The 21,100-nt window shown below is 41.0% G+C and overlaps 1 protein-coding gene across 2 annotated transcripts in view; it reads right to left on the reverse strand.

Annotated features, from left to right (window-relative positions):
- CYP59 (cyclophilin 59) overlaps positions 1-21,100 on the reverse strand; it is a 92,900-nt gene that overhangs the window by 8,991 nt on the left and 62,809 nt on the right. For both annotated transcript variants that reach the window (XM_010275805.3, XM_010275806.3), the window contains exons 8-13: positions 11,704-11,826; positions 11,529-11,606; positions 11,290-11,336; positions 11,122-11,177; positions 3,784-3,824; positions 1,896-2,001 (exon numbers count right to left, since the gene is read on the reverse strand). In XM_010275805.3, the coding sequence (XP_010274107.1) occupies positions 1,896-2,001; positions 3,784-3,824; positions 11,122-11,177; positions 11,290-11,336; positions 11,529-11,606; positions 11,704-11,826 (451 nt within the window). The remainder of the gene's footprint in view (positions 1-1,895; positions 2,002-3,783; positions 3,825-11,121; positions 11,178-11,289; positions 11,337-11,528; positions 11,607-11,703; positions 11,827-21,100) is intronic.

The following is a 21,100-nucleotide window of genomic DNA, read 5'->3' on the forward strand; positions in this document are numbered from 1 at the left end:
TAATTTGCATAAGAACCATACCTAGGATATTGTGGACTTGCCTGAAGGAAAGGATCTAATGGGTTGTAAATGGGTATTCACTATCAAGTATCATTCTGATGACACTATTGAAAGGTTTAAGGCTCGATTGGTTGCTAAAGGCTACACTCAGATGTATGGTATTGATTACCTTGAAACTTTTGCACCTGTGGCTAAAATGACTTTAGTCCAAGTTTTGTTGTCTCTAGCTGCTACTTTTGATTGGCCCCTTCACCAGTCTGATGTTAAAAATGCCTTCTTAAATGGAGACCTACATGAAGAGGCCTACATGTCTTTACCTCCAAGGGTGTATGGAAAGGAAATGCAAGGGAAGGTGTGCAAATTGAATAAGTCTCTTTATGGTCTCAAACAGTCCCCTAGAGCCTGGTTTGAGAGATTCAGAGTTGCCCTTGTTTCTTTTGGTTACACATAGACTCAATCTGAGCACACTTTGTTTGTGAAGAGAAGTAACTCTTTGGTGACTTTTCTGATTGTTTATGTTGATGACATTGTGGTTACGGGTAATGACACTCAAGAAGTGATTAGGCTCAAAATATTTCTTAACATTGAATTTGAGATAAAAGATTTGGGGGATCTCAGATATTTCTTGGGAATTGAAGTTGCTAGATCTAAGGATGGTATCTTCATTTCTCAACACAAGTATGTTCTTGATCTCCTTGCAGAGACTGGTAAACTTGGTGCTAAACTAGCTTCCAACCCTATAGACCTAAACCATAAGCTTTCTGCTACTGATGGTGAATTATTGTCTGATAGGGGAGTGTTCCGAAGACTGCTCAGGAAGTTGTTATATCTCTACATGGCTCGGCCAGATATTTCCTATGCAATGAGTGTTATTAGTCAATTTATGCATTCTCCCAGAGATACACATTTAGTAGTTGCAGAAAGTTTTGTGCTACTTGAAAGGCACTCCAGGGAAATGTATTTTGTTTTCCAAGCATGAACACATAAAGCTAGAGGCATACACTGATGCTGATTGGGCCGGATGTATTGATGGAGATCCACCTCAGGATATTGTGCTTTGGTGGCAAGGAACATTGTCTCATGGAGTAAGAAACAGTTTGTAGTTGCCAAATCCTCAATTGAAGCAGAGTATAGGGCAATGGCACATGGTGTGTCTGAATTATTGTAGTTGAGATCACTTTTGGGAGAGTTGGGTGTTGACTATAAAAGGCCAATGATGCTCTATTGTGACAACCAGGCAGCTATCAACATTGCACATAATCCTATTCAGCATGACAAAACTAACCACATAGAGGTTGATAGACATTTCATACGGGAGAGAGTTACTTCAGGGGAAGTTTGCTTGCCATTTATTGCTTTAGAAGAACAGTTGGCTAATGTCTAGACCAAAGGTGTTCCAAAAGGAAAGCTAACACACCATATAAGCAAGTTGGGCATGATTGACATCTATACTCAACTTGAGGGGAATGTAGAGAGACTGGGCCGAATGGGCCCTAATATTTGTTTTATGTTCAAGTAGTGTTCTATCTGTTTTATGTGTTAATGGGCCTGCTAACCTCTTTTTTAATTTCTTTTAAGTTCTTGCTTAGCTGGGCACCCCCTTAAAGGGTAAACTTGTAATTAGCCTAGTTAATTAAGTTTAATAAAAGATTAGTGAAGGGAGAGAGGAAACCATCGAACTCTCTTCTCCTTTCTCTTCTTCTACATCTTCTATTCTGCTGTAGTTCTCTTTTCTCTCACTTTTTTCTATTTTTTATCAGTTTTATATCAAATTTGAAGGACAGATTTAAATCTATTTCAATTATAAACTGTCCTGCAAAACCCTTCATCCCTTTCAGATGCTCTTCAAAACAAGCAAGAATAAGAAAACAGCAACAACAATGCCTGATCTTTACCTTTACCAGCTTGATTATCTCTTCGTCTGTACTGGGACCACAATTTAGCAACACTTTGGCTGAAGTCCACATGTATCCTCCGATCATCAATTAAAGCATTATCCATCTGCTAACATGCCTTAGTAAGGTAAAATAAAATGATCTTGCTCCCTAAACAATAAAATTTTTTACACATATAGATACATCAAAGAAAACCAATTTAGTTATCAGATGGAATTTGCAATAGCAATAAGAAATCCAACTCACTGTTCTTTTTGATAAAAAATGTGTTTAAAGGAATCCTTTGAGATCTTATATTTTCTGTTATTCAAGTTTTGTAAGGTGCTATCCAGTATACTGGTTTTGTTTCATTATTCAAGTTTTGTAAGATTCTTGGAGTAGACTCCAGAATATCAAATCAGAGAATTCCTCAGAGGTTGTTTCTAGGTGCTTCTGGTGGTGTCAGCTTTTTCTAGGCTTTATACTGCAAATCATGGGTGGTGGTTAGGTTCTAGGACCATTTGGAGTCCCTATGGTGAACGCCCCAACTTTTTTTTCTTCTATTTCTTCTGTTTCTATTCCCAAATCTATACAGGAAACACTTGCTAAACCTGAGTGGAAAGAGTTTATGCAGTTAGAGATGCATGCATTATTAAAAAAATCAGAAATTGGACATTAAAGATCTTCCAGATGGCAAGGAACCTATAACGTAAATGGATTTTCACTGAGAAATACAAAACAAATGGCACCATTGAGAAATACAAGGCCATGATAAATTCAATTAAAACCCTATAATCTATTGCCACATCTTATCATGGCTTATTTAGGTTTGATGTTAAAAATGCATTTCTCAATGGAGATCCTTAGGAGAAAGTTTACATAGAGTTACCATGAAGCTTTTATGACAGATGATAGAAGAAAGATTTGTAAATTGAAGAAATCTCTCTATGCGTTAAAACAATTATCTAGAGCTTGGTTTGACAGATTCAGGGAAGCTTTGTGGAGATTTTGGGTATTCTAGGTCCCAAACATTGTTCATCAAACGTGAGGTGATTTAATGATAGTGTTTATTGTTTCTGTTGATGATATAGTAGTCACAGGAAATAATCCACCTAAGTTGTCAGTTGTCACTTGAAGTTGTCCCTAAACGGGGAGTTTGAGATAAAGGACATGGGAGACCTATGGTGTTTCTTAGATATTGAGGTTGCCAATTGAAGAATGGAACCTTTATTTCTCAAAGAATGTACTTGACTTGCTCAAGGAAGTAGTTAAATCAGGGAGTAAGCCAACAAACATATCAACCAGAATCATAGGCTGAGTTCTGCTAGTGGAGAGCTATTGAAGGACAAAGTTGGATATCAAAGATTGGTTCGTAAGTTGTTATATTTATGCATGACCAAACCAAGCATCTCCTTGCAGTGAATTGTAATTGGCCAATATATGCATGTACCATGAAGCACTCATTTGGCAGAAGCAGAAAGGGTGTTAATTTTTATCTTAGGAAATACCCTATAAGAGGCATTTTGTTTGCCGACAATTGGCATATGAGGGTTGAGGGTTTTACAAATGCTGATCGCACTGGATGTTTAGATGATGAGCATTCTAAAAAAAGATACTATGCTTTTACAGGAAGGAACTTAGTCTCTTGGAAAAGCAAGAAACAATATTAGATAATTATTTTACTATAATAGATAATACCCAGGCTCATCATTTTACAAAAAAAGGAACCCCATATTCACAAAAATACCCAGGTTCATCATTTTATAATATTAGATAATTATTTTGTCAAATTAGTTCCAACTCTTAAAATTTTATGAGAGCCATTGGCAGACAAAAGAGAAAAGACCTTCAGAAGTTGCAAAATATGTAGATTCCAAAAGAAACAAAGGATACCAATCATCTAGTATACCTTAAAGTATGCTTGTACACATGCCTCCTTGGTTTCAAATTCTGTCACAACAAGAAGCAAAGACATTCAATCAACAAAATTTGACAATTACATACGTACATCTTAAAATAAGCATATGAATGTGCAAGTTATATTAAGAACTAGAGTTTTTGTTGACATCCATCTGTATAGCTATGGCTCACCACCTGTATGCCCCTATTTGGGTGGATCCAAAACTGGAATCTCATGCTGCTGTTACCTTGTCATCCTCCTCTATTTCAATTCCAAAGATTACCCTAGAAGTTGAATGCCATACCTACACTTCTAAAGCCTGTTGACAACATAGACACATCTGTAGAACCTTGGTCATACAGATTGGTGGCAACGTACTAGCGTAGCAGCATGGCACCATTGATATTTGAGAACGCTTGATGAATAAATTTCATATATGACCTGATCTGTCTGTTATGTCTCTTGATCTGAGTTATTTAATGCAGAGATTTTTCAATGAAACAAAATAGGACCATATGGGATTTTAAACTGACACAAATAAGTGGTCCTCCCATTAATTTAAGGAAAAGACTCATGAGCCTTTAAATTAACTGGCCCAACTGTTTTATTAATTGGATGGAATAGGATACAAATGGGTATAAAAAAATGGTTCCATGTTTAGAAAGGGATTTAATCATTAGAATTTAATAATCAAGACCATTAAAAAGTTCCGTTTCTCAAGGATAAGCTAAAATTCTGTTTCAACAGAGCAAAACAAAAGTTCAAGTAGTTGCTGAGGAGAAAAAGTAAAACCCTTTCCCCCAGAACTAGCCTGATTATGAAATCATACAAAATTTATTAGGTAAACAGTCTCAAGAAATATCAGATAACCAAGTACTAAGGAGCCATACAAGGAATGAAAACTGAAGTAGGGAAGAAAAGATGTCTGAAGCATTTCTTTGGTCCATCTAGGGATGGCAACGGGTAGGGTTGTAGGATATCTGTGAAAATTACCCTCCCATTCCCAAACCCACCTAAGCACCCTTGACCCAAACCCATTTAATTCTCCCCCCCAATTTCCCAAACCCATCCCATCTCAAACCTGTCATCACACAAGTGAAATGTGATGTCCCTCCTAAGCAAAAAATGGTGTGGTAGGCTAGTGGTCAAGACACCTATAATGGGACACAAGGGGAAGGATTTGAATCCTCTCTCAACCCTTTTTACTATATATGTTATTCCTATAAAACATTTAGGATACATCTATTAGGGTTTGACTATGACACTAGAACTTATAACCAATCAACTGGTATAATAAAAGTGGTAACGAATCAGATGCTTTTTATTAAAAGTCACAGGGACATTTGATTGGTCAAAGCTCTTCCAATATCATGTCTTCCCAGCATCATAGATTTTCCCGTACTTAATAATATACACACGGGTTTATAATCAGGTAATGGGAGTGGGTGCCTGTGTTATTTATAATTGGGTTCAGGTATTAAGTACTCCAAGTACAAAACCCAAGCCCATCCCAAACCCTATAGGGTTTGTTAAAGTTCAGCCTGCCCTAGAAATCTGTTTGGTTTGTTAGTTGTAAAGTAAACAGTGAGAAGGAAGAAAAGAAGGAAGAAGAAGGAAGAAAGTAGAAGGAGAAGAGAAAAGGTCTGGTTCGAAACTCAGGATGTCAACCTAACACTCCCCTGTTATTATATTATTAATGAGACTGGAAAAGACAAGAGTGCCCTTATTTAAGTAAGAGGCACTCGAACTAACATAATAGTACACATCAGCACTCTCAACAGGTGTACAAGGACTAAAATACCCCTTCACTAACACTCCTCCTCAAGCTGATAATCCCAGCTTGTTACATATGTAGTCCACTCTCCCCCGACTCAAACTTTCTGTAAACAGATCTGCCCACTGATTTCCTGTATTAACATATGCAGTCTCTATCACTCCATTCAGCACTTTCTCTCTCACAAAATGACAGTCAACTTCGATGTGCTTGGTTCTTTCATGAAACACTGGATTGGAAGAGATATGAACCGCTGCCTGATTGTCACAGTAGAGCTTCATTGGAGCACCGATGTCATATCCTATCTCCTGTAGAAGATTCCTTAGCCACACTAATTCACAAGCAGTATGTGCCATGGCCCTATATTCTGCTTCTGCACTGCTTCTTGCCACAATTGTTTGCTTCTTACTTTTCCACGTTACCAGGTTACCCCCCAAGAAGGTACAATAGCCTGTGGTAGACCGTCTATCAGACATGGAACCTGCCCAATCAGCATCGGTGTAACCTTCTACTTCCAGCTTTCCACCACTTTTGTATAGTAACCCACGACCAGGGGCTCTTTTCAAGTACCTCACAATCCTTAGCACTGCATTCCAATGTGGGACCAAAGGTTTCTGCATGAATTGACTCACCACACTAACCGCAAATGAGATATCTGGCCGAGTAATGGTTAGGTAGTTTAGTTTGCCTACAAGACGTCGGTATCTGCCAGGGTCTTCAAAAACTTCACCTATATCACTGCTCAACCTCGTATTGGTTTCCATAGGTGTCTCAGTCGGTTTAGTACCCAACTAACCTGTTTCTTCCAGTAAATCCAGCACATATTTCCTCTGACACAAATTAATGCCATGCTTAGATCTTGCTACCTCTATGCCCAAAAAATATTTCAATTTGCAAAGGTCCTTTGTCTGAAAGTGTTCCTGTAGGAATGCCTTCAATCTGTCAATGCCCATTTTATCATTCCTAGTCACAACGATATCATCTACATACACCACCAATAGTATTTTTCCTGCCGGAGAGTCATGACTGAAGACAGAGTGATCAACTTGGCACTGTTTCATACCAAACTTCTTGACCACCTCACTGAACCTACCAAACCATGCTCGAGGGGTCTGTTTAAGTCCATATATAGCCTTCTTAAGTCTGCATACCTTACCATCCTCCCCCTGAGAAACAAACCCTGGTGGTTGCTCCATGTAGACCTCCTCGAGCAAATCACCATGCAAAAAAGCATTTTTGATATCGAGCTGATATAGAGGCCAATCATACATAGCTGCAAGGGAGATGACAACACGAACTGACCCTATCTTAGCAACCGAGGAGAATGTCTCTGTGTAGTCAATGCCATAGGTTTGGGAGTACCCTTTCACAACCAGACGCGCCTTCAGGCGCTCAACACGACCATCTGGCAAGTACTTAACGGTATACACCCACTTACAACCAACAGCTGCTTCCCAGGAGGAAGAGCGGTGAGATCCCAAGTGTGATTATGATGGAGTGCAGAGAGCTCTTCTTCCATAGCACGGCACCACTCTAGAGAGGTAAGGGCTTCCTGGACATCCTTAGGCACAACCACTGAAGATAACAAGGAGATGAACTGGCGATGAGAGGTGGAGAGGTGAGTAAGGGAAACAAAATTGGAAATAGGATGAAGGGTGCAGGTGTGTTTACCTTTCCGTAAGGCAATAGGGAGATCAAAGTCGAAGGCTGGTGTCGGATCTGAAGTCGGATCTGTCAATGGTGATGAAGCTGGAGGAGGCACAGCCGGTACACGTGGGCGATGTGTATACACGTGACGGATAGGTGGGCGGTCAACAGACGGTGGCACCGGAGGCAAAGATGTAGGCACGACTGGAACCAGAGGAGGAGGATCAGCCACAGGAAGGGGAAGAGGAGGAGGTGATGTGGAAGACGCAGCATCACCGGACCCCATGAAGAACGGAGTAGACTCAAAGAAAGTAACATCAGCACATACCAAAGAACGACGAGAACTGGGATGGTAACACTTGTACCCTTTCTGAGTCCGGGAGTAGCCAAGAAAGATACACTTAAGGGATCGTGCATCTAACTTGTCAGTCCCAGGACCCAGATTATGGACGAAGCAGACACACCCAAATACCCGAGGAGGAAGCAAAAACGGAAACATGTTGGGAAACAAGACACTAAAAGGAGAACGACCATCAAGAATAGACGTGGGCATCCGATTAATTAAGAAACAAGAGGTGAGCATTGCATCACTCCAAAAGGGTTTGGGAACATTCATGTAATGCATGAGTGAGCGGGCCGTTTCTACAAGATGTCGGTTCTTTCTCTCAGCAACCCCATTTTATTGTGGGGTGTAAATACATGAAGTTTGGTGTATAATGCCATGTTGGTCCAAGTATTCTTGAAAAGATGAAGACAAGTATTCACGGCCATTATCAGAACGGAAAATTTTGATGTGAACGCCAAATTGATTGCGGATCTCAGCATAAAATTTCTGGAAGATGGAAAATAGTTCACTTCTTTCTTTCATCAAATAGAGCCACGTCATTCTTGAAAAGTCATCAACAAAAATAACAAAATATCTGTGTCCATTATATGACGTCACTTTATAGGGACCCCAAACATCTGAATGAATTAAATAAAAAGGACTCGACACACGGTTATCAACCCTAGAACTAAAGGGAACACGATGGTGTTTCCCAAATTGACATGACTCACAATCTAGAACAGAAAGTTGACTCAATGAAGGGACCAAGGACTTCAGCACTTTCAGCGAGGGATGACCAAATCTACAATGCCACTGGAGAGGAGAAATAGATGACTGAAGGGCCGTTGACGTTCTTCCACCACCATCAAGATAATACAGTCCACCGGTTTCATGCCCTCCACCAATCTTCATCCCCGTCTTGAGATCCTGAAAAAACACACATAGAGGGGTAAAATGTAATGGAGCAATTAAGGGACTTGGTCAGCTTACTAACAAACATAAGATTAAATGGAAGTTTAGGTACATATAAAACAGAGGATAGGGACACAGGGTCTAGGTCAACATTACCAACACCACGAATAGATGATGTGGAGCCATTGGCAAGGGTAACAGATTGTGATGTTGGGCAATGAGTGAGAGATGAAAACACACCTGGAGTTCCCGTCATGTGATCGGAGGCTCCAGAGTCAATGATCCAGGGGTTGGGTGTGGATGCCAAACAAGCTATACCTGAGTGTGCAAAGGTAGTTGTGTTCTGCTGTGACGTGGATTGAACAAACCTTTCATACTCATCACGAGAAACACTCACCATCTCCCTGCCTGGACCATCTGGAGAAGTAGAAGGCATCTGGTCAGCTGGTCGGTTCTCCTGTCTAAAGCTGGAACTGGTATCACTAGTCATGGCATGGTTGGCCCACGTCGAAGGTGGACCGTGTAAATCATAGCAGTAGTTAATAGTATGTCCATCCAAACCACAATGACCACACCTCCGTGGACCCGAGCCACGTCCTCTACCACGAGCTCCCCCTGAATCACTGCCTCCAGTACGACCACCACCACGGATATGTGTAGGACCACCACTACCACTCCGACCATACATTGGACCACTATTGCCACCTCGGCCAGGCTGGGCTCCTTGAGCCCCACTTCTGCCACCTCGTCCTCTCGACACTACAAATTCTGATCTATCTGAGATACTAGAGGTTTCCATAGATCCAATGGAAGTCCTTCGAAGACGAGCAAACACCTCCTCTAGAGATGGAAGAGCAGATCCTCCTAGTATCTGGGCTCGTACTGGTTCATACTCAGACTTCAGCCCCACCAGAAACCTAGTCACATCAAGCTGCTCTCTCTGTTGCTGTTGAACCTTGACAACAGAAGTGAGAGGGTGATAGACATCTAGCTCATTACGGATATTTCTCATACTGGCATAGTACTCCTCAAGGCTCTGATTTCCCTGTTGCAGATTGAAGTATTCCTGATACAGTTGATATACCCTAGTTGTATTATCCTGACCAGAATACAATTTCTTAGCATGATCCCACACCTCTTTGGCTGTGTCAAGAAAACATGAAGTTCACACTGATTCTGGGCTCCATACTGTTCCACAACCATGTGATAATCTGTGCATCTTCCTGTTCCCAATCTTCATACTCCTGAGAACTAGTGGGAGGTTTCTCCTCTCTTATGTGCTTTACCTTCTTCTTCGCCTTCAGAAAGACCTCTACAGACTTGGCCCAAGGGACATAATTCTCTCCATTCAGTTTAATGGAGGTCATTTGGACATTCAGATAGTCAGTAGATATCATCACACTAGGTTTACTATCACTGTTATCTGCCATTGTCGAATTCTCTTATCACTAAAACTGAAAACTACACACTGCACACTACACACAGATACTTCACCGAAATCTGCACACTGATTCAGTTATGACAAAGGCTGAAAGCTGTATTTGTAACACCACAAACTCTACTCTACAGCTACCGGAAGTTTCACCATTAAGTAGACACTACTTCCCTTCAAATCACACACAAACCAGCATAAACTCTAGCATAAACCCTAGCATACTGCGATCTGAAAACCCATCATACGATCTGTACCACACCTCTCATGTGTTCCATGACAGAAAATATGCATAAAAAAAAACTCCTTACCTCATTGCCTGAAGGCCAACCACACGAAGGGATGAAACACCACTGCACCACACACACCAGCCCTACATTAATTAGGGGAGGGCTTAGAAACCACAGCAACCGATCACCAACGACACCACCGGAGGCATAGAAACCTCCAAGGGAAGAGGGCGATCACTCCTTTTCAGCCCTTTTCCCAGTCTCCAACCAACGGCTGAGAAATCTAAGAAAACCCTAGTTCGAATGCGCAGAAACAGAATTCTAACAGGACTGATTTGTTTGATGTCGCTCTAATACCATGTTAAAGTTCAGCCTGCCCTAGAAATCTGTTTGGTTTGTTAGTTGTAAGGTAAACAGTGAGAAGGAAGAAAAGAAGGAAGAAGAAGGAAGAAAGTAGAAGGAGAAGAGAAAAGGTCTGGTTCGAAACTCAGGATGTCAACCTAGATTCGGCCAGACCTGTTATTTTATTATTAATGAGACTGGAAAAGGCAAGAGTGCCCTTATTTAAGTAAGAGGCACTCGAACTAACATAATAGTACACATCAGCACTCTCAACAGGTGTACAAGGACTAAAATACCCCTTCACTAACAGGGTTTTAATCTAAAATCCCAAACTCTACTGGGTTTTGATAAATGGGTCCTATTAAGGTACGGGACAGACTGGGTACCCACAAAATTGCCATCTCAATATTGAACGAAAAGTCAATTGCATTTTGGGAAAAGAATGTATAAAATTTCGTCAAGTTATTTCTTTTATGGTTGAAAACTAAAAGAGTGATGGATCAAAAGGCTCTTTTATTTCAATTAATCAGCATATCAGAAGCATAATTGCAAATAAAGGACAATGGAAATAATAATGTAGCAATCGCTAAGTGTCTGTCAATCAAGGAGGTGAAAATCTTTAGGTTGCAACATGCACGTGAATTGTTGAGAAATTATAAGTAGAAAAACAGAAAATTTCACTAACCAATAAAAGCATAGCATAGACTATCTCCAGTTTTATAATCACGAATTATCTCAGCCCTGAGAAAGTAAAAGTATGATGTTAAGAGAAAGGGATAAAAGAGAACATTACTTAAAATGATTAAGATACAGGTGAGATAGGAAAAAATGGCTCTAAGGCAGTGAAACTTACGATACTACATTTCCAAAACGAGAAAAGATAGTATGCAAATCCTCATCCTGCGTTGAATGGTGTGTGAAAACAAGATCAAAATATATCTTCAAAGGAAGGGATATAGAGTTGGGGCATTGGAGTGATTGTTTTACTAATAACACCACTGCATTAGAACCCTTTCAAGATTCCACATTCAGTGCCTACTTCAGAAGTTATCAGACAGCAACTAAACTATTCAACAGAGAAGAAACACTCACTTCAGTAACTGGATTGAGCTTGCAAACGAACAATACATTATCTGGAGGCTTTATCTCAGCATCAGGTATATCTCCAATCTTTGGGATAAACAAATCAAAACCAACAAGTTGGTACTATGAATAAAAACATTGACATGGAAACACCAGAGCCAAAACAGATATATCCAACACTTACAGTCTCGAGAACAACTGCACTAGAATGTGCTTCCTTCAAACGCAAAACCTCTTCAAGCTCTGCCGGGCCCAATTGTTCATCCAAAGGAATCCAATCATCTTCAAGCCGCACCTCATCATCAATCTAGTAAAATTGTTGTGGAAGAAGAAACATCAACAAGTCATCTTACAATGAAGGAAAAAATTTGTTAACATACAAGTATAATCCATAGTAACTTCCAACACTATATGGCTGATATGAAAATTGGAGCAATTCAGTATTATCCAGTATGGAGTAACATGATAGTACATACAAGTTCCATTCAGTCCTCGAGATGTCTTACTGATCAGACAATGTGGGAACTGAATCATCTCATGTCAACTAAAGCTGACCAAGTCAGGTCCCACTCTGACACTTTTTTCTTCTAATTTAAAGATACAAGTGAATAGAGCCTCAAAGAGAGAGGGGAGAGAGAGAGAGAGAAGATACTAATGAATTAAATACTTTACCTTTTTCTCAAAAAAAAAAGAATACTTATCCCTGCTTTCACAACTCTTTACTTTTTTTTGATCGTTGAATAATAAGATTCGTTAAATCATAACCAAAAAAATACAACTCAGGGAGAGGCACGAGACGCTACCTCCCCTTTAAGAAAGGGAGATGGAGGATTTCACAACTGTTTACTTGAAAAATAGCCGTCTTTCCAACTACTTTACATAGTATATAGAGAGCAATAAATCCTGGACTTTCTGGGTCATTGATTCTCTAGTTAGCTGGTCAAGCTTTTCAAATCTGAACCTCGCAGGTTCATGTATCAGTTTAGACATAGGATAAAGATGCACCTTTTTTTGAAGAGTAATGAAATAAAATTTTATTAATAGGAAAAAGGTTACAAAAAGGAGGTGACAAGATGGCACCTCAACAACAACAAACACAGCATCTAAAGACCAAACAAATACATGCTAGTGACGGTTAAAATCTGGATTTCAAGTACATTACAAAAATTCTCCCCCAAATCTGATCTATTAATCTGATCAAACTCAGGGAGCAGCAGTACCCAATCCAAGATAAACTGCCTCACTGAGGCCACCAGCACTTTGATATTTTTGAATTTGTCTTCAAACAGTCTCCTGTTTTTCTCATTCCAAATAAACCAATACACAGCAAATGGGATACAATTCCAGATTATTCTTGCTTTTGTACTCCCTCTGAACTTTGGCCAGGAAGAGAACAACTAATGGGATAAAGATGCACTTGCAGTTGCATTAACTAGATTTGAATTGGTAGGTAATGAGTTTCATTAACTGTTGAAGGAAACCAGACAAGTACAAGTACAAAGAAGAAAAAAAATAGAGAAAAAGACAACAAACAGTGGCAGAGTCAAAACCATAAAATATGAAGACAATCTCCCACCCAAAAAAAAAAAAGCAAATAAAACCAAAAACCAAAGACAAAATAAACCACCCAACACCTCAAAAATCCTATAACCCAGAAACACCAGAAAACTCCCCCTCCCAAAAATGGAGGATTAAAAATGAAAAATCAAGATGTCTGACTGTAAGATACTTAGTTCTGTACATGAAAATTTTAGAAAATCCCATATCTGACCACTTGGCTCTTCTTTAGTGATACAAATGCTTATGAGAAGGTGCACAGAAAATCTTAAAATGGAAAAATTGCAGAAAAGGTAGAAGGGATGGAAAGATTTCAGAGATTTGAAGATGCTACAAGATGGAGGAAGGCCATGAAAGTGGAGGCCAAAGACTTCATCTTCGAGGAAATAAGAATCAGAGGGTGTTACAGCATGAAGATAAGGGAATCGAAAAAGGCTACAGTGCTGATGGAAGGCTAGGAGATGGTCGAATAGTTTGAGGATTTTTTGAATGAAGCAGCAACAAAAGGAAAACAGTGCTGTTGGAAGGAAAATCACACAAAGTCAGGTAGAAGATATGTAGTGGAAAGTAAACAGAATGCAAAAGGGCTGTTCATCTCCCTAACAGAGTTCTTTGATAAAGGAGAGAAATGGTCTGCTTTCCTGCTGGGAAAAACAGTCAAGGGTGGCAAGGAGTGATTATGATCTTGGCTGCATTCATAGGTCGAAGAAATCTACAGATGGAGAAAAGGAAACTGCAGAAGAAGATAATGGATTCCTTGCTGGAAACTCATCAGCAATGGAAGGTGAGAGTCTTACCCAAAGCTTCATAGCCATGGCAAACAGCAACAGAAATCCTTTATTGAATGTAAATTTCAGTAAAGATCACTGGACTAAAATGTTAGTGATTGAAGTTAAGAATCTGATTAAGGATTGGAGGATGTTTGCTGATATCCTGGTTTGTGAGTTGGGATTAAGGAAGACTTTTATTTTAACTCCTTTTGACAGTATGAAGGCAGTATTGGATCCTCTTGAAAACTTGGAGGAAGTTGAGGCTTTAAGCATCCCAGAAGACATGGGATTCTTTGCTCTGTATAAATGGTTTCCTTCTTCTAACTCAAAACCTTTTGCCGTTGAAGATAGAGTAATAGTCAGGCTGATTGGGTTGCCTTTCCATCTTTGGAAACATGATGTAGCAGTTTCCATTTTTGTATTATGTGGAGCTTGTCTTGTGGAGGAGTTTTGTGTAAGACAGTTGTATGCCCTTAGCTCCAATCAGAATGATGTACATTATGAATTTATTGTAAATGAATAAAGTACATATTTGATTCATTTTCCTGTGGTGTGTTTCTGTGTAATACCCTTAAACTGGACACTTATGAGACTCGTGTTAGTTTAGAATGTTCACAGCCATTGAATAAGTCTGGGGAGATTTATCCTGCCAAGGCTGACACTGGTGTGCTGCCAAATGTTGGGGTGGCCTGTCTCAGCTACCAGGGTGAGACCCTAGGCACATACAGTGTAAGATTAATAGAACCTTTCAACTGGACCAGATTTCCAGTATTGCCCTGGACCTTGGAGATAGATGGGCAAAACTGGAAAGTTACACCTAACCCCTAGACTCGATTATGATACTACAGTAGATGTTGGATTGGGCTGTCTTTGATGTACCAATCAGTGAGATCCTTAGCAAGGGTCAAAACCTAGGTATGTTGGGACAATCCGAGAATTCATCTGGGTGGGTGATCATAGTGAAAGGATCAGCCCCTTTGTCGGACAAAGGTAATGATCGGGGATGCACTCTCTCTGATGGAAACCAAGACTGCCGGTAGCCGATTTCAACCGTTGAGATTTGTTTTTGCAAAGTATATTTTATATGAGATATAAAAGTATATATTATGGTTTCTAAAATGTTTGCAAAAGGTTTTAATTCCCGGGATCCATATAAGAAGAGAGTGCAACACTGTTCCTTGCGGCCGAGGGAGAAGTCATCTCTTGTCGGGCAGTGTATGATCATTATGGGCTGAGAGGTTAAGTGTAAGACCATTGAGGGTAATACCTGATGGGATAATCTTGCATCTGCCCACAGTCCCTGGGTGTTACAAGGTGGCTTGGCCCAGGGACCACTTAGGGTAAGTATTGGGCCCATAGATCCCATAAAATGGGTTTTCAGGGGGTGCACTGTCTTTAACAGTGTATTCGGCCAGGCCTTGTAACAAAGGCTGGGCCGAACCCATGTGGCTGATGTGTAGATCAATGTTTGGGTCCCACGCCTTACAAGGAAGCCCAACTGGGCAGCAATTTGGAAGGTTAAGTGAGTACATAAGCTTAATGGGCCTAAAGCCCATTTCGAACTGGGTTGTTTATTTAATTAATTATGGGGTGAATTCTGAGATAGATTAGCAAATAGGATAGGGTCTTAATCCTATCCACTTAGAGAGTCCAGATCTGAATGTGATTCAGATTTAGAAACCTCCTAATGAGATTAGGAGAAAACTAATCTAATCTGCAGATAAGATAAGGGTTTACCCTTATCACTTAAAGGGAAGTCTGATCCAAATATGATTTGGATCAGCAACTCCTAATGGGATTAGGAGCTGATCCCTTTAAAGCTATAAAAGGAGGAAGGGGCGGCAGCCTTTAGAAGACACACATTCACATCCTCTTCAGAGCTGAAATCACAGAAGGAAGAATTCAGCAACCCTGCGAAATTCTTTCTTGCCGCCGCCTCACCTGCTAGTTCGATCTCCTGTTCAGTGGGAGAAATCAAAATTCGATCTTGATATCAATTCCTTGTGAAGGGACTGATAGAAAGTTGTGCTCACGTACCATCCTGCTAATTCTTACGAAGGATTAGGTTCTTGGAAAGAACACTGCTGATTCTGCTCCATCCTGCACTGCGCAATCTTTAGTGGGAGCAGTCTTTGGATCCTTCCTTGGGCGTAAACACCTTCATTGGGAGATATTATTTCTCCGTATCAAGTATATCCCTCTCCCTCTGCTTTTGTTCAGATCTGATTCAGTTCATGGTTCAAGATTGATCCTTGAAAAATATGATTTTTCTAAAATAGGGAATACGATTCCCAGTAGGATGGAGAGAAATTTTTGAAATTCGCCTATTCTATTCCGCAAGATTCGGGCATCCATACGGTGGATATCTCATCCCTTCATTTTGGGGAGACTTGCGATCTGCTGCCTTGTTGTTGAATGGAGTTAAACCAGAGGAGATTCCTAGGAAGATTACTCTTCAAGTTGAGGGATTGTCTTTACAGATGTGGTTAGTCTCCTCCATTGAAGCTTCTTTGTGGTTAGATCAGGAAGAAGATGAATCAGAGGAAGCACAACCTTTACTTGGCAGTCTAGGATTGGAGAATTGGAGGAAGATGGAAAGTTTCACTAAAATGAACAAGCACGAGTTCAACCATCCAAAAGATATGGGCAAAAAAGATGGTCAATTACGTGAGGTACAAGGTAAGGGTCAAACAGCCGAAAGGACCTTTGCTCAAGTGCTCGCGTCTGGCGCCAAAAATTCGAATGAGTTAAACCATTCGACCACAAAAGAAAAAATAGGGTTGACCAAGGAAGTTAAGCCGGCTTTTGAGAGGGTTGAAAGTCAACCCAAAGGGGATTGCTCTTTAAAAAATCACGTGACCAGGCTTTTGCTCGAGGTCGGGCCTAATGTGTCAATTGGACCTTCTCATTTAGAAAAGCCCATCACTGGGCCTACTAAAACTGGCCCATTTGTTAAGAAGTCACATGTTTCCTTAAAGCCGCACATGACTGAGGTTGGGCCAATGATAGACAATGCCATTCGTCTAGCATCGTCCCCATTGAGCTCCTCCAAGGCTGTGAAGATGTCAAAGCAGAGGACCTGCTCGTTACACTCTCTTGTCCATCCCAAGATCGCCGCAACCCCAGGTCTGTTCGACGTAGAGATCCTGAGAACCTTGAAGAGGTTCTGTCATTAGAATTTGAGGGCGACTCAGATTCAGGCTCTGAAGACACTATCAGCATTGGAAGCATGAATCTACAAGCTGCAAAGGATATGTTGGAAGATAAGAGTTTAAACACCAGCAACTCTTTTCCTGGGAAAGGAAGCTTCTGCATCGGAAGGCTTTGGAAACGAGGAATGTAAGAGCGTGGATGTTGAGGGTGAACAATCAAGGACTATAACAGTTGTCGTGTGACATAAGGGTAAGGCAAACCTAGCAACAACTATAGATGATGATCAGGGTACAACTACTCCGACAACCAAATCCTTTCCAGAAAATCAGATTTTAAAGACGTTCAGTTTGGAGGAGCATGAATCATCTCTACAGGTTTATGAAGAGGCACACACACATGATAACCCAGAAAAGGTTTCTTTGGTCACAAGGATTGACAAGGAGTAGATTGAACCAAGTATACGTCCACAACTGAATCAGCCAGAGGGAATGGTCCTTGTCCAAAATTCTATTACTGATACCCCAACACAAGTCGTAGTCCATTCAGATTTTGATACTAACTTGGGTTCTATTCCTGAAGCAGGTACCACGGCATCCCAATTGGATAGAACAGCGGGAGGTGAGGGAGTGGAGGTGGAAGGGGTTGAATTTGAAACAAAGGAAGGAAGTTCTTTATTGAGAACAAGACAAGCAGAGGAACTAGAGAGCATCTGGGAGCAAATTTTGTGTCTTACTAGAAGAGTATAAACAGAAAGAAGACCAATTGGAGGCAACACCAACAAAGTCAGAAGTCAAAGGGACCACATGTAGTGAGAAGAAAGGAAAAGTCAAGAGTGCGGGAGAAGAACCACTTAATAAAAGTAGGAAGAAAGAGAAAATATCAGAAGTAGAAAGACTACTCTAGACATTGAAGGGGATTTAGAATTCAGTGGAAGAGAGAGAGAGGAGAAAGGCTCCTAGGTGAAGGATAGAGGGTGTTTGGAGGGTGTTACTCTACAATGGTGTTGATGAAGATCATTAGCTGGAATGTGAGAGGTCTAGGAAGTGCGAGGAAAAGAAGGTTGATAAAGGATTTGTTAAGGAGGGAAGGCCAAACATTGTGTTGATACAGGAAACCAAACTTACAAATCTAGATAGAAGATGGGTTAGAAGTGTGTGGAGGGCAAGAGGTGTGAATTGGTGCTCAACTCCCTCTTGAGGAGCCTCTGGGGGTTTAGTTACTCTTTGGAGAGAGGATGTGATAGAATCATTAGAGGAGCTGATAGGTAGTTTTTGAAGGGATGGGATATCCATCACATGGACGCCCAAATCTTGCGGAATAGATAGGGTGAATTTCAAAAATTTTTTCTCCCATCTTTGCAGGGAATCGAATTCCCTATTTCAGAAAACATATTTTCAATGATCAATCTTGAACCATGAACCAAATCAGATCTGAACCAAAAGGGGTAGGAGGGAGGATATACCTGATACGGAGAAACAATATCTCCCGATGGAGGTGTTCACGCCCAAGGAAGGATGCAAAATCTGCTCCCACTGAAGATGGCGCAGTGCAGGACGGAGCAGAATCAGCAATGTTCTTCCAAAAGAACTTGACCCTTCGCAAGAATCAACTGGATGGCTTGTGAGTACAGCTCTAACCAATCTTTTCCTAAAAGATTGGAATCAAGATCAGATCTTGATTTCTCCCAAGAACTGGAGATCGAACTAAAGGCAATGGCGGCGGCAAGAAGGAGGCGGCAGGAGAGAATTCGCAGGGAGCAGAAATCTCTCTTTCTATGATTTTTTTTTTTCAGCTCTGAAGAGAATCAGATGTTTGTATTTCTTAGGCTGCCGCCCCCTTCTTTTGTTAACCTAAAAGATCAACTCCTAATCCAATTAGGAGTTGCTTATCCAAATCATATTTGGATAAGATCTCTCTTAAGGTGGTAGGGATAAACCCTTATCTTATCTGCAGATTAGATTAGTTTTCTCCTAATCTCATTAGGAGGTTTCTAAATCTGAATCACATTCAGATCTGGACTCTCTAAGTGGATAGGATTAAGACCCTATCCTATCTGCTAATCTATTTCAGAATTCGCTCCATAATTAATTAAATAAACAACCCAGTTCGAAAAGGGCTTTAGGCCCATTAAGCTTATGTACTCACTTAACCTTCCAAATTGCTGCCCAGTTGGGCTTCCTTGTAAGGCGTGGGACCCAAACATTGATCTACACATCAGCCACATGGGTTCGGCCCAGCCTTTGTTACAAGGCCTGGCCGAATACACTGTTAAAGACAGTGCACCCCCTGAAAACCCATTTTATGGGATCTATGGGCCCAATACTTACCCTAAGTGGTCCCTGGGCCAAGCCACCTTGTAACACCCAGGGACTGTGGGTAGATGCAAGATTCCCATCAGGTATTACCCTCAATGGTCTTACACTTAACCTCTCAGCCCATAATGATCATACACTGCCCGACAAGAGATGACCTCTCCCTCGGTTGCAAGGAACAGTGTTGCACTCTCTTCTTATATGGATCCCGGGAATTAAAACCTTTTGCAAACATTTTAGAAACCATAATATATACTTTTATATCTCATATAAAATATACTTTGCAAAAACAAATCTCAACGGTTGAAATCGGCTACCGGCAGTCTTGGTTTCCATCAGAGAGAGTGCATCCCCGATCATTACCTTTGTCCGACAAAGGGGCTGATCCTTTCACTATGATCACCCACCCAGATGAATTCTCGGATTGTCCCAACATACCCTGGTTTTGACCCTTGCTAAGAATCTCACTGATTGGTACATCAAAGACAGCCCAATCCAACATCTAGTGTAGTATCATAATCGAGTCTAGGGGTTAGGTGTAACTTTCCAGTTTTGCCAATCTATCTCCAAGGTCCAGGGCAATACTGGAAATCTGGTCCAGTTGAAAGGTTCTATTAATCTTACACTGTATGTGCCTAGGGTCTCACCCTGGTAGCTGAGACAGGCCACCCCAACCGACTTGGTGGCACTACAGTGTCAGCCTTGTCAGGATAGGTCTCCCCAGACCGATCCACTGGCTGTGAACATTCTAAACTAACACGAGTCTCATTAAGTGTCCAGTTTAAGGGTATTACACAGAAACATACCAAGGGAACATGAATCAAATATGTACTTTTATTCATTTACAATAAATTCATAAAGTACATCATTCTTGATTGAAGCTAAGGGCATACAAAACTGTCTAACAGCTCCCACTTGCACTTAGGTCCAATCAGATACTAGCCAAAGTCCCATGCTTTCCACGTGTTTCTCAAACACTTTCTGTGATAGTGGCTTCGTCAATGGGTCTGCTACATTTTCCGCTGACGCTATCTTCTGAATCAGGATGTCCCCTCTACCAACAATCTCCCGCAATACGTGGTACTTCCTCTCGATGTGCTTCGACTTCGAGTGGGCTCGTGGCTCCTTAACCTGAGCAATGGCTCCATTGTTGTCACACAACAATGGAATAGGTGATGTGCTGGACGGAACTACTCCCAACTCATGAACGAACTTCTTCATCCATACGGCTTCTTTGGCAGCCTCACTTGCGGCAATGTATTCGGCCTCGGTTGTGGAGTCTGCTGTAGACCCCTGTTTGCTGCTTTTCCAACAAACAGCACACGATCCTATCGTGAAAACATATCCAGATGTAGACTTTCTATCATCCGGATCCGACTGGAAATCCGCATCTGTAAACCCTTGGATCTGTAGTGAACTACCATCGAATACCAGACAACTCTTTTGTCTTTCGAAGGTACTTAAGTATGCATTTCACAGCAGTCCAATGCTCCTGCCCTGGGTTGGCCTGGAATCTGCTTACTACACTCACTGCCTGAGCGATGTCAAGACGAGTGCATAGCATGGCATACATGATGCTCCCTACGACTGAGAAATAGGGAACGTCTTTCATGCTCTCGATCTCCTCAGAGGTCTTTGGAGACATCTTCTTGGAGAGATTGACTCCATGCCTGAAAGGAACATTTCCTTTCTTGGAGTTTTCCATGCTATATCTCTTGACTATTTTGTCAATATAAACAGATTGGGATAATCCTATTATCCGCTTCGATCTATCTCAATAGAGTCGAAA

Source organism: Nelumbo nucifera, chromosome 7 (genome assembly GCF_055504915.1).
Source record: "Nelumbo nucifera cultivar China Antique chromosome 7, China Antique-T2T, whole genome shotgun sequence".
NCBI lineage: Eukaryota > Viridiplantae > Streptophyta > Magnoliopsida > Proteales > Nelumbonaceae > Nelumbo > Nelumbo nucifera.